The sequence below is a fragment of the Ipomoea nil genome, unplaced genomic scaffold (assembly GCF_001879475.1).
Source record: "Ipomoea nil cultivar Tokyo-kokei standard unplaced genomic scaffold, Asagao_1.1 scaffold0302, whole genome shotgun sequence".
Classification (NCBI taxonomy): domain Eukaryota; kingdom Viridiplantae; phylum Streptophyta; class Magnoliopsida; order Solanales; family Convolvulaceae; genus Ipomoea; species Ipomoea nil.
Window position 1 is genome coordinate 893883 of NW_017616730.1, and position 13762 is coordinate 907644.

Consider the following 13762-nt stretch of genomic DNA (forward strand, 5'->3'; position numbering starts at 1 on the left):
AATCAAATTACTAGACCAACTAAAATCATCAAAACAACACATCGAGTAAAATGAAAATTAGGCTGAAAAAAAATCTTACCAAAATTTTTTTTTAATATAAAATCAGAATTTAAAAAATGAACAAAATTAAAATCCAACAACTGGATAAGGAATCAAAGGCCGGAAGGGTATTCCTAGAATGGCACACCAAGCAACACAGAGAACAATTAAACATCAATGGAATAAATTAGAGCAAAGACTAAAAAAAATTCAATCTCAAATGAAAATGAAAACTCACAAAAATACCGTTTAAGCAAATAATAGTAACAAGGTAGTCTCCCCCTGAGTTCACTCTCTCAATTGCATTTGTGCAATGAAGTGGTGCTTGCGTGATATAAGAAGGTAGAGCAAGACTATATAAGAAGTCAATCACGTGATGAAGTCGTGTTTAATTGCGTGATATTTTTATTTGATAACACTCTGAAACGGTTTGACGTTTTCACTTTTTTACTTATTTGAATTTCTATTTTACTATATTCGGAAGTAACTAGTTAAATAAAAATTTAAAGAACGACCAATCGACCATGAAGACGGTGTCCTCAAGTACGTATATGCAAAATCTGATCTTGAAACATTCACATATGGGCAAGTGTTTATTGAAAATATATTGGGCATTTTCCATTAGAATCCATTCTCACATGTCTGCTTTATTGGGTTACGTTATAGGTGCTATAGTAAATGCAAAGCGCAAAGGTAACATTATATATTGCAGTTGTGTAGTTGAATTTACTCGATCTCTGTTTTCAATACAAGCTAGGTTGCTCCAAAGCGATGGAGATTGGAGATAAACTCTAGCCAAGATGCTGTATTGATGCTTTCATCTATGAATTTGCCAGATGGCATTCAGGTATATTTATATGTATCTTCACTGCAGTTTGGTTTCGTGTGATGTGCCTTTTCATTATTGAATTTTGTGGCATAAAATATAAAGCTTGCTTTCTTATTTTAACCTTTAAACAAAATTTGCATGTTTCATAATTCTATATACGATGACACAGTCTTAATTTTAGATTTGATTGTGGGAAAGCTGAATTACAGATATCTCATTTTGTTCTTTTTAATTTCCAGAGGCGACGACCTGCAGTTGATGAACTAAACATGCGATGTATATTTGAGGAGAATGATGTTGTTTGTGGAAGGACGCTCACTTCCTTCTAGAAGCTAGGATAGTTTCTGATGGATTATATGAACCGGGGGTCCGGATTATACAATCCGAATATATGTCGAATGTGATAAAGGGAATAATAAAATGATAATAGGGGTGTGTACGTAAATGATATTATATATTATAGGTGTGTAATGCTATTACAGATGTTCGGGACGTGTAATAACGATACAAGTATTTTTATATCTAGGGGTATTTTTATAGAAAGTAGAAGATAATTGAACAGGACACCGGGGGTATTTTTATACCCCGGCCACTACGGGCCCTGGGTCCGTGGGAGGAGCTGCGGCCCGCGCCGTGAAACTCGCTCCACGCGAGGACCCGGTCCTTGGCCGAGCTCGGAGCTCGGCCAAGGGACCGACTATGGGCTCGGCCGAGCCCATGGATGTCGGCTCGACGGCGAGCCGACCCCATGCCGCCTGGGGTGGTTCACCACGCGTCGCGAGTAGTCCGTTGATGCCGGGTCCGACCCGTTCCGTGTTGGTTCATTCCAAGCCCGCTCCGTGTTGGTTCGTTCCAAGCCCGCTTCGTGATTATTCCATCAGTTTCCAAGTTATTTGATCTCCATTTTTCGTTTTTTCTTATAAACTTGGAGGGATGTTCAGGCTGAAGTTCATGGTTTCCAGCATGATGGTAGTCTTCACCTGCAAGCTAGAATGATAAATAAAATGTAGGAATAAGGTTCAAATTGGCCACTGAACGTAATCTGAAAATGCAATTAGGCCATTGAACGAAAAAAAAATTACAATTAGGCCACTGAACACTCCAAAAAGTGCAATTAGGCCACTGAACACTTCGATCAAATGTATGCAATTTCATCAAATAGCAGGTTACCATCAATTTTAGCAGGTTAAGCAAATAATAAATAAATAAATAAAACGACGACGGCCACCCATTCGTTTTTTTTTTCATTTTTTTAAAAAAATTATTATTAAAAATTATTTAAAAATGTACACTAACTTCGAGAGGGTCAAGGTGAGTTATGAAATTGCAAGAATGGCAAATAAAATGTAAAGGTAAAATTACAAGAATAGAATAGACAATGAATGCAATCCATTAATTTAAAACAATTTGGATCAAGGATATGCCTAGATTACAAATAATAAAACTCTATTAAAAATGCCCCGCATTTACTACACAGTAAAATTCAAGTCTTTTATTACATTTTGCTTTGATATATTGTCAATGATGGAAATGAGAACGCTTTTAATGTCAAAAGATTCGGATTGTATGAATTAAGACCATATTCAAAATCATTAAAGATTTTACTAAACAGAGTCGTCATGTATCCGTTGATTTTAATTATGATTATGTATTTATTAATAATATAATTAAATATTTTACTAAACATAGTTGATTATTATAATTGTATATGTGTAATTAATCTTTTAAATTTAGAAAATAGAATGTAACATTGGACTTTAAAAAAAATTATATCAAACTAATATTACTTAAATTTCATTATTTAACGTCAATATATCAAAAAAAAAAATTATATCAAACAAAAAATCACGCAAGCGGCACTTCATCTCGCCATTGACTTCTTATATATAGCGTGTCTTGCTCAAACGTCATTACTTCTTGTTATTATTTGCTTAAACGGTGTTTTGGTGAGTCTTCATTTTCATTTGAATTGAACTTTTTCTAGTTCTTGCTCTAATTTAATTTATTCCGTTAATGTTTGATTAATGTTCTTCAATCTTCATTTCGCTTGGTGTGAGATTCTAGGAATACTCTTCCAGCCTTTGATTCCTTGTAGTCTTTTCATTTTCCTCTTTGTTGTTGTGATGTTTTTAGTTGGTCTAGTAATTAATTTGATTTTGATTTATCCATTTCCCATTTTCGATAATATAAACTTTGTTTTTCATCTTGAATTTACTTGCTGATTGTCCTGGCAATTTTGTTGCAGATCAGAGGACTACTTACTTTTGTTTCTGCACTTACAATAAAATCCTAAGGTATGCTAGTTTTCTCCTTGAATTGTGTTTCTTTTAAAACTCCGCAAATTCTTGCTCTATTAGAATTATTAGATCTTATATCAATACACCTCGTTCTGTGTTTATATCCATAGAAATGAGAGTTTAAAAAAAAAAAAAAAAAAAAAAAAAAACAAGTGTAAAGATCTCATTTTTTTTTCTAGTCCTTTTGTTTCTCTATACTTTTTTTCATCTGGAATTAACTATATGATTAAATATTTCACTAAACAAACTCGGAATTGATTTTAATTATAATCGTTGATTTATTAATAATATAATTAAATATTTTACTAAATAAAATTATCATTTAAAAATTACCAATCGATTTTAATAATGATCATTGATTTATTCATAATATAATTAAAATTTTACTAAACAAAGTTGTCATTTATCATTTATCATTTAATTTTAATTATGATTGTTGATTTATTAATTATATAATTAAAGATTTTACTAAACATGCAGAGTCGTCATTTATTAATTTTAATTATTATTGTTATGTATTTATTAATAATATAATTAAATATTTTACTAAACATGGTTGATTATAATTGTATATGTGTAATATTTTAAATTTAGAAAATAGAATGTAACATTTGCACTTAAAAAAAAAAAATTATATCAAACTAATATTACTTAGATTTCATTATTTAACGTCAATATATAAGAGTATGCTTTAAATTAAATATACCTCATTTGTTCAAATTGTGTTTGATTCAGTTAACAAAAATTAATTCAAATTATTTATAATTTAATTTTTATAGTAAATAATCTTTATGTGTGTGTGTATATATATGCGCAAACACACACGTACGTACATATATGGTTTTTCTTTTAATATTATTCTTTTAATAATTGCTGCAAATTTTCGTTGGTATATTCCAAATTAAATTCATTTGAATATATTAATTAGTTTCCTATTAATTATTAAACTTATAAATAGGAAATTGACTATATTAGCATGTGAATGTTGCATCATTCATGATGTAATATTTAGTTTTAATTTTACTTTTAAATTTTTGTGTTTATTTTTATTGTCAAAAGCAATTCTCTTACATACTATTTCTATGTATATATAACTCTTTGGGGGAAAAAAAAATTTAAGGTGAAACATAGGGAAAGGACAAAACCCAATACAAGATTATATTAAGTGTAAAAGATATAGCGGCTATGAGCATAATAGACTTTTCTTAAATTTTTATTTAGCTACCTCCGGATATAGTAAAATAGAAACCCAAATAAGTAATAATTAATTAAAAGATAAAATTCAATACAAGATTATATTAAGTGTAAAAGATATAGCGACTATTAGCGTAATAAACTTTCCTTAAATTTTTATTTAGCTACGTCCGGATATAGTAAAATAGAAATCCAAATAAGTAATAATTAATTAAAAGGCAAAACTCAATACAAGATTATATTAAGTGTAAAAGATATAGCGGCTATTAGCATAATAGACTTTTCTTAAATTTTTATTTAGCTACCTCTGGATATAGTAAAATAGAAACCCAAATAAGTAATTAATTAAAAGACAAAACCCAATACAAAATTATATTTAGTGTAAAAGATATAGCGGCTATTATCATAATATACTTTCCTTAAATTTTTATTTAGCTACGTCCGAATATAGTAAAATAGAAACCCAAATAAGTAATAATTAATTAAAAGACAAAACTCAATACAAGATTATATTAAGTGTAAAAGATATAGCGGCTATTAGCATAATAGACTTTCCTTAAATTTTTATTTAGCTACTCCTCTGGATATAGTAAAATAGAAACCCAAATAAGTAATTAATTAAAAGACAAAACCCAATACATGATTATATTAAAGTGTAAAAGATATAGCGGCTATTAGCATAATAAACTTTCCTTAAATTTTTATTTAGCTACCTCCGGATATAGTAAAATAGAAGCCCAAATAAGTAATTAAAAAGTGAATTGAAACTTAACGTCAAACCGTTTCAAAGTACCACCAAACAAAAAATCACGCAAGCAACACCTCATCGCGCCATTAACTTCTTATATATTGCCTCCGTTGCTCAAACTTCATTCCTTTGTTATTATTTGTTTAAACGGTGTTTTGGTGAGTCTCATTTGAAATTTAATTTTTTCTAGTTCTTGCTCTAATTTATTTCATTGATGTTTAATTGTTCTTCAATCTTTATTTCGCTTGGTGTTAGATTCTAGAAATACTCTTCCAGCCTTTGATTTCTTGTAGTCATTTTTCCGGCCTAATTTTCATTTTCCTCTTTCTTGTTTTGTTGTTTTTAGTTGGTCTAGTACGTAATTAATTTGATTTTGATTTATCCATTTCCCATTTTCTTTTAAAATTTCATGAATTCTTGCTCTGTACTGTTAGAATTAGACCTTATGTTAAAACTTTTTTTTTAATATTAGTGTGTGTATATATATATATATATATATATATATATATATATATATATATATATATATATATATGTGTGTGTGTGTGTGTGTGTGTGTGTGTGTGTGTGTGTGTGTGTGTGTGTGTGTGTGTGTGTGTGTGTGTGTGATTTTTCTAGTCTTTCTGAGAGGAGTGATCACATGTGGCCATGTTGTTAAGTGTGGTCATATGGTCAATTAAAGACCATTAGATTAGATAGATCTAATGAATCATATTAATCAAGATTTTTTCAGTATTTTCGCGCACATTTTCCTACCCAGCGAACTGTAAGGGTAAACTTGTCATAAAACACCGGAATAAGGAAAATCACATTGTTGTGTGTTTTATTACACTATTGGTGCATGTTGTCAACACGGTTGGTGTATTCTGGAACTCGACCGCTATAAATGGCCACTGTAATTACCATAACACGGGAATACACCATTGGTGTGTTTCACTGTGGTGTGTTTTATTACACCATTGGTGTATGTTGTCAACACTGTTGGTGTATTCTGGAACGCGCCCGCTATAAATGGTCACTGTAATTACCATAACACCCCCACTTACTAAAACGCGCGAAAATCCTCAGAATTACCACAACCTTTAGATTAAACTGATTCTACGACTCAGATACGACCACACGACCACACCTAATGACATGACCACATGTGAGCGTTTTTCGTCTTTCTGATATGTTTCTCAATAATATTTTTTTTCATCTTAAATTTTATTGAGGATTCGTTTCGTACTTGATTTTGTTGCAGGGGAGTGAGGACTACTTCTTTTCCGTTCTACACTTGCAAAAAAATCAAAAGGTATATATGCTTGTTTAATTTTCTCTCTGGGTATCTTTTAAAATATCGTAAATTTCCGATCGATTAAAATTGGAGGGTCCCCTCAAAAAAAAAAAAAAAAAAGATGTTACTTCTTTTTGTCTCATTTTATCTGTCCTACTTACTATTTATTGGTCAAACCAATTCTTTTTTCTTTGTTTATTTTCTTTAGTATTCTGAACTTATTTTTAAATTTGATTTTTTGTGTTTAATAGTATTTTAGTGCAGTTTCTAAATATATAAATTTTGTACACTAATACTAGGGATGACAATTTCAATCCGCCCCGCGGAAATTCACCCAAATCCGCCCCGCATGGATCGGGTTTTTTTGGGTGATGGTGGGTGGTGGGTCGGGGTGGGTCTTTAAAAAGTAAACCCGCGGTGAGTTGGGTTGAATTCGGGTTCTATGTACAAAACTCGTCTAAAACCCCACCTGACCCACCATGTGTGTGTATGTATATATAATAGTAAAATAAGTATTAGTATGTAGTTATTTATAAAAGTTTATATAACTTCGTGTATCTTTTTACTATTTTTATATCTAAACTACTAAGTTTATTTTTAAAAATTAACAATTTAGTTATTATATTTAAATATTTCTATTATTTTATGTTTTATTATCACTAATAAATTTTATTATTTTATTATGTGTAAGTGTGTAACAGTGTAAGTACTTTTAAATATTATTTTTGAATAAAATAATAAGATAATAAGTTGTGGATATCCATAGTAGGCACCCGCACCCGGTGGGGGTGGGGTAAGTTTTGAAAAAGTCCATCCGATGCGGGTTGGAGCTGAGGTGTGGGTGAGCGAAGAAAATATAAGGTGGGTCGGGTGATGGATATAGTCTTCCCCGACGCATTGTCATCCCTAACTAATACGGAGTACTAAACTTAATATTATAAAAAATTAAAATTAAAAATACATTTAGTCAAACATTATTAATCGAACCAAACACATAAAATGGGAGGGAGGGAGTATATGTTACACCTATTTCTTTGTTTATCTATGGAAGCTAAGTGAGAACTTTATTTTTATTTATTTATTTAGGGTAGTAAGAGTAAACATGCATCTTATTTTCTCTAATATTTAATTTATGTGTATCTTAATTAGAATTTGGTATTGTATTACGATCGAGTTGCAGTTAAAGATCGAGTTGTTTGAATTCAATTCCCAGCAAAAATGGTTAACCCAATGGCAAGAGGAGGCGGTGAAGGCAACAACAAAGGCGACAAGGGCAAGAGAAAGATGATAATAAAGACTTCAAATTCCAAGGACGATATCCTAGTTCTACCTTACTTGGATTTGCAGAGCTATGGAACGTTAGCAGAATCGCTCCACAAACAAATGCTTGAGGTGAAGGCATGGAAGGAGAGATCATCTGAAGTGAAGGAGGAGAAAGAAAAAGAAGAAGAAAGCCCTGCAGAATGGAATGAGCCCCTAGCAGTCCAGCTTCAAGAACTTCTATTTCAGAAATTGATGGATTGTTTCCAGACTGTAATCAAGAAGATCGCTGCAAATGGTTATTACAGTATGGAGCAAGCAGAATGGGGTGTGCTGAATAGCGGGTTTTACATGGGGAACTATTACGATATCACTTCAAATATTGTAGCGGCTGCCATGGCGTTCCTGGCTGAGCAGAAGAAGGAGTTTGATCCCTCTAAGCGCTACATGTTTGATAATGTGGAAAGCTTGGCCAATTATGCTTTGGTGGAAATGTTGAATGTGGTGAAACAAGTGAAGCCATATCTAAGTGTGGCTGATGCAATGTGGCTACTCTTCTTATTCGATCTCAACCTCATACACCTCATACAAGCAGCCTGGGAAGCACAGTCTGTAAACCATTTTAGCTCCACCAATCCAAAACGATCATCATCTTCATCTTCCACCAAAGAAGACATGTTTCTGAAGAAGAAGACTGTGTATGATATGCCTGCTGTTACCACCATTGTTCCAGAATTAGAAGGAGGCAAACGGGGAAGAAACGCAACTGGGAAAGCCCCTGCAAGCTCAAGGAAGGTGACAATGAAAATGAAAACCCAAAGTAGTAGGAGCATTATTATTATCCCAGAAAAGAAACCTGCAGAAACCCCAAAAACCACAGAGAAAGACGAAATGTTAGCTGCCCTAACCCAGCGCAAGAAGCAGCTGGAGAGAGAGTTGCAGGGATGGAGAGATTGTACAAGCACGAAGGTCGGGCAGGCAGCTCAGAAGCTGAAGAGAAACAATGAACAGAAGAAGATATTGAGGCAGGATAAGGAGGCTGCAGCTGCTGATAAGTGCACTCATAATGCGAAGAACATTTCTGAGTTGGATGTTGCACTAAACAATGCTAAGTACATGATGGAAACGGCTACTACTACTCATCTTAAGCTCCAGGAGGAGCACACCATGCTGGTGAAAAAGCTAGAGGATTCAAAACTGGCTTTCCTTTCCCCAAATCAAAATCTGCAGGAGATTAAGCTGAGGGAACAGGAGTTGCTTAAGCAGTGCAGTAAATTGGAGGCGGAGATAAGGTTTTTGCAGGAAGATCTTGCACGTCTCAAGCCCGAATCAGCGAATTTGCAGCAACAAATAGATAAAGCTAGGAAGCGCGAACATGAATTTGAGGTATATATAGTATATATGCTTATTATTAATTGCATAATGTTAGTTTTTCTCTGATTTGCCTTGAGGCTCATATATACAATTTTGGACAACTGTCATATATGGGTGTTAACTTATCTTTCTGCAGGTTCTCCGGCAGAATGAAGAGAGGGAGAAGATAAAGCTTCTGGAGAAGGCGGAGTCGCTGAGGAGGGAAAGACAAGAAATGAATGAGAAGGCAAAAATGGAGGAGGATAAGTTGATAGCAAAGACAGAAGAGAATAGGGTTAAGTATGAGGAACGCATGAAGGAGATAAGAGCTCGAATCTCTGCACTTAAACTGGGGGCTGAAAGTAGTTCAAGTTCTGGGAAAGCTGAATCTGCAGCAGAAATGAAACGACACGAAAAGGAATGTGTTATGTGCTTGAGTGTGGATAGAACAGTAGTTCTCCTCCCATGTGCTCATCTGGCTTTTTGTGAAGAGTGCAGTGAGCTTCACGAAAGGCTGGGAATGAACGACTGTCCTACTTGTCGAACCCTAATCATGCAGCGGATCCGTGTCCATTTTTCTCCTCCCCGAAAGCCATGAGAACAAGAAGCTAGCTTAGGTTAAGTTGATAATGGCATGCATGCATGCAATTCAAGAAATGCAAGATCGAGTTGGGTCTAGTGCTTGATTGGCTGCATGCTCAGCACTCCGGATAAACTGTTGTTTTAATTTCTTTCGTGGGCTTTTTTGTTTTCACAATTTGTAATGACCCTGTATTGTATGGAATAATTATACTGTGGACCGCGGTCTAAAAACGACGCGCCGTTATAGTTAACGGAGCGCACATGTTTGGTGTATTAATTACCAACTGAAACTACAGTGTATCTAAACTAACACTGCCTCACGTATTATTTTTATATCATCAAATGAAACTGCAATTGAATTGAAATGAAACTGTAGTTGTGTTGAAATGAAACTGTATTGTATATAAAATGAAACTGAATAACATTTTTATAATGGATTCTCAACTTTAATTTGTTTATTTATTTTATATTATTTGAATTTTTTATCAAGATGAAAATAGTTTGTGCTCACACTAAATGGAAGCGATGTAAAATTTTAAAATATTCACATTATATTCTCAATGGTAGGACCAAGGTGAGTTGTGAAGTTACAAGAATAAGATGAGTTGTGAAGTTACAAGAATAACGTGGAGCGAATGTAAATTTAGTTCTAAATTAATTTTAAAATGACACGAATGACGAATATACAATTCATACTATATTTAGTTTTATTTCCATACTAAAATTTAAACGTGAGAGCTCTCATTTGAAGGGCCACAACTATATCTCTCGACCATAAGGTCTTTGGTTAATTTGTGTATTTATTATATATTGTTTAATTATTTAGTTTAGTATTCACACTCAGTGGAGCTGATGCAATTTTTTTAAATGTACACCAACTCTATTGTGACGTTAGGGTGAGTCTTGAAATTATCAAATTGTCACCGCATTTTTTTTTTTCAATTTTGATACTCCTGAACGTTGACTTAAACAAGATCAATGACTCACATTTAACCGCACAATCGCAATTGAATTGAAATGAAACTGCATTGTATATAAAATGAAACTGAATAACATTTCACATATTTGAGTGTATATTGTGCAATATAATGAAACTGTAGTTATATCGAAATGATAATGTAGTTGTGTTTTAATGAAACTATAGTGTATATAAAATAAAATTAAATAACATTTTCACATATTTGAGTGTATAAATATCGAATTGAACTGTAGTTATAATATCGAAATAAAACTGTAGTTGTGTTGAAATGAAACTGCAGTGTATACAAAATGAAACTGAATAAAAAAAATTACTTTTTGCGGAATGGCGCAAAATAGGTGTCGTTTCTTTTCATTAAACAAAACAACGTCGTTTAGAATCTCGGTGAATAATTATGCATAATTCATTATGCACCGCGGTACACAATATAATTTGCCGTATTGTATTCACAAATTCACAAAACTTAAAAACACAATTTATATTCTAGAAGTTCACAATTCCAATACTAATAAACCAACCCTCATGCACACATTTAGAAGTCTTACTAATATTGGGTTGAATTGTGGGCTTCATTTTAGTTTGAATTCCTAACTAACTAAATGCAATGCAACCCTAATCGCATAATGCAAATTAAAGTAAATTTTGAGATTGTTTAAACTATTTTAACTTACTTTTAATTTCAGTCCCATATATAGATTTTATTTGATGTGTTAAACATGTGTCAAATAAAATAACCCCTTACAAAATGAATTGAATTATGTATATATAATTCTTTATGCTTATTAATAATTTATGTATTAATTATTCTCAATATAAATAGAGATAACTACACTACACATAACAAGTATATAAAACTCTACCTTCTAGTCAAGTTTGAAGTTCGGACTCATGTTCAAAGATAAGTTACATATTTTTTAGATAATAAAATTGAATTTAAATTTTATATGTTATTAATTAAACTTAAATAATATAAAATAAATACATAAAAATTAAGGTTTATAATCCATAATAAAAATTACTCCGTAATATAAACTTACATACGTTACATTTCTAAACGTGAGAAATTGACAAAATTTTGAATTACATACATTACACTTCTAAACGTGTGAGATTGACAAAATTTTGAATAAGTGCCAAATGTATGGTCAATCTTTCACGTTTAGAAGTGTAATGTATGAAATTATTACATACATTACACTTTTAAACGTGAGAGATTGACAAAATTTTGAATTGCACACGTTACACTTCTAAACGTGTGAGATTGACAAAATTTTAAATCAGTGCCAAATGTATTGTCAATCTCTCACGTTTAGAAGTGTAATGTATGCAATTATTACATACACTACACTTCTAAATTTGAGAGACTGACAAAATTTTGAATTACATAAGTAACACTTCTAAACGTGTGAGATTGACAAAATTTTGAATCAGTGTCAAATGTATTGTCAATAATCTCTCACGTTACATTTACATTTACCGTACATGGTTTTGTTGCAATTTTATTTTATATAAATTAAATTTTATTTGTCATTCTTGCAATTTCACAACTGTACTCACATTGGCTCACCTCGAAATTAGTGTACATTTTAAAATTTTGCATCATTTTACCCACCCTTGGAGTTAGTGTACGTTTTAAAATTTTACATTTAACTTTAATTTGTTTATTCATTTTGTATTTGAGTTTTTATTAAGATGAAAAAATAGCTTTTGGCTCTGTTTGACAAACCTAGCTGAAAAGCTATATGCTTGGAGCTTAAAACTGAAGAGCTGTTATGATTAAAAGTGTTTGATAAAATTAGTTTTTTGATAAGATGATAAATGTAAAAAGACTAAAAAGGACATCTTCATAACATTTAAATTAGTTTGATTACATATTAAAATTTAACATTTTGTCTTTAAGAAAAAAATTAACATTTTGAAATAAAATTATTAGCATAATCATGATCTAGCATCTCATAATGAAGTAACAATATTATTGCAAATCTAATAATAATAATAATAATAATAATAATAATAATAATAATAATAATAATAATAATAATAATATTTGCTGTGAAAATTGTGGATAAAGGATAAGAGAAAAGGGTTTAATTGGGAACGATAAATTGTATCATTTCTTTAAAATAATAAGGATAAAGATGAAAAAAAAATTATGAAACTATGAGCTTATTTTGGAAACATTACCAAACAGAGCTTATAACTTGTAGTTTAAAATAAGCTATAAACTCCTAAATAAGCTCTGCAAAACAGAGCCTTTATTTGCACCCAGTGAAAATAATAACGCAAAATTTTAAAATGTACACTAACTCCCAGATAGGGTTTGGGTGGGTGAAATGATGCAAAATTTTAAAAATATACATTGATTTCGAGGTGGGCCATTGTGAGTTGTGAAATTGCATGAATGACAAATAAAATTTAATTTATATTAAATAAGATTACATCCAAAACGCTAATGACCTCGTGGTCTAGTGACATGAAGTGACTCATTCAAATGAAAAGTCATGGGTCCGAACCCTAAAGAGGGCTCTTTGTGCTTCAATAGGGCAATTATTACATACATTACACTACTAAATGTGAGAGATTGACAAAATTTTGAATCAGTGCCAAATGTATTGTCTTGCCAATCTCTCACATTGAGAAGTGTAATGTATGTAATAATTGTATATGTTACACTTCTAAACATAAGAGATTGACAAAATTTTGAATCAGTGCCAAATGTATTGTCAATTTTCCACGTTTAGAAGTGTAACGTATATAATAAATGCATACGTTACATTTCTAAACGTGAGAGATTGACAAAATTTTGAATCAGTGCCAAATGTATTGTCAATCTCCCATATTTAGAAGTGTAACGTATGTAATTATTACATACGTTACACTTCTAAACGTGCATACGTTACATTTCAAAATGTGAGAGATTGACAAAATTTTGAATTAGTGCTAAATGTATTGTCATTTGTCAATCTCTCACATTGAGAAGTGTAATGTATGTAATAATTACATACGTTACACTTCTAAACGTATGCAATGATTACACTTTTAATTTAACGTACATGTAATAATAGTGTTAGATGTAATCTTTTTTAATATAAAGTATAAATTAAATTTTATTTGTCATTCTTGTAATTTCGCATCTCGCATTAATCCACTTCGAAAGTAGTACACATTTTTAAATTTTATATCACTTCACCCACGTGGGCCGTGG

The 13762-nt window shown here is 31.6% G+C and overlaps 1 protein-coding gene and 1 long non-coding RNA gene across 2 annotated transcripts; both read left to right on the forward strand.

Moving 5' to 3' along the window:
• Window positions 1-650: 650 nt before the first annotated feature.
• LOC109158504 lies at window positions 651-1855 on the forward strand. The gene is made up of 3 exons (XR_002050400.1): window positions 651-886; window positions 1108-1208; window positions 1750-1855. It is a non-coding gene; the product is annotated as an uncharacterized LOC109158504 (long non-coding RNA).
• Window positions 1856-8742: 6887 nt separating this feature from the next.
• LOC109159452 (putative E3 ubiquitin-protein ligase RF4) lies at window positions 8743-9705 on the forward strand. Its single transcript, XM_019307556.1, has 2 exons — window positions 8743-9029; window positions 9154-9705. Exons 1-2 carry the CDS (start codon window positions 8760-8762, stop codon window positions 9592-9594), a joined length of 711 nt encoding a protein of 236 aa, XP_019163101.1. The 5' UTR covers window positions 8743-8759; the 3' UTR covers window positions 9595-9705.
• Window positions 9706-13762: the final 4057 nt, after the last annotated feature.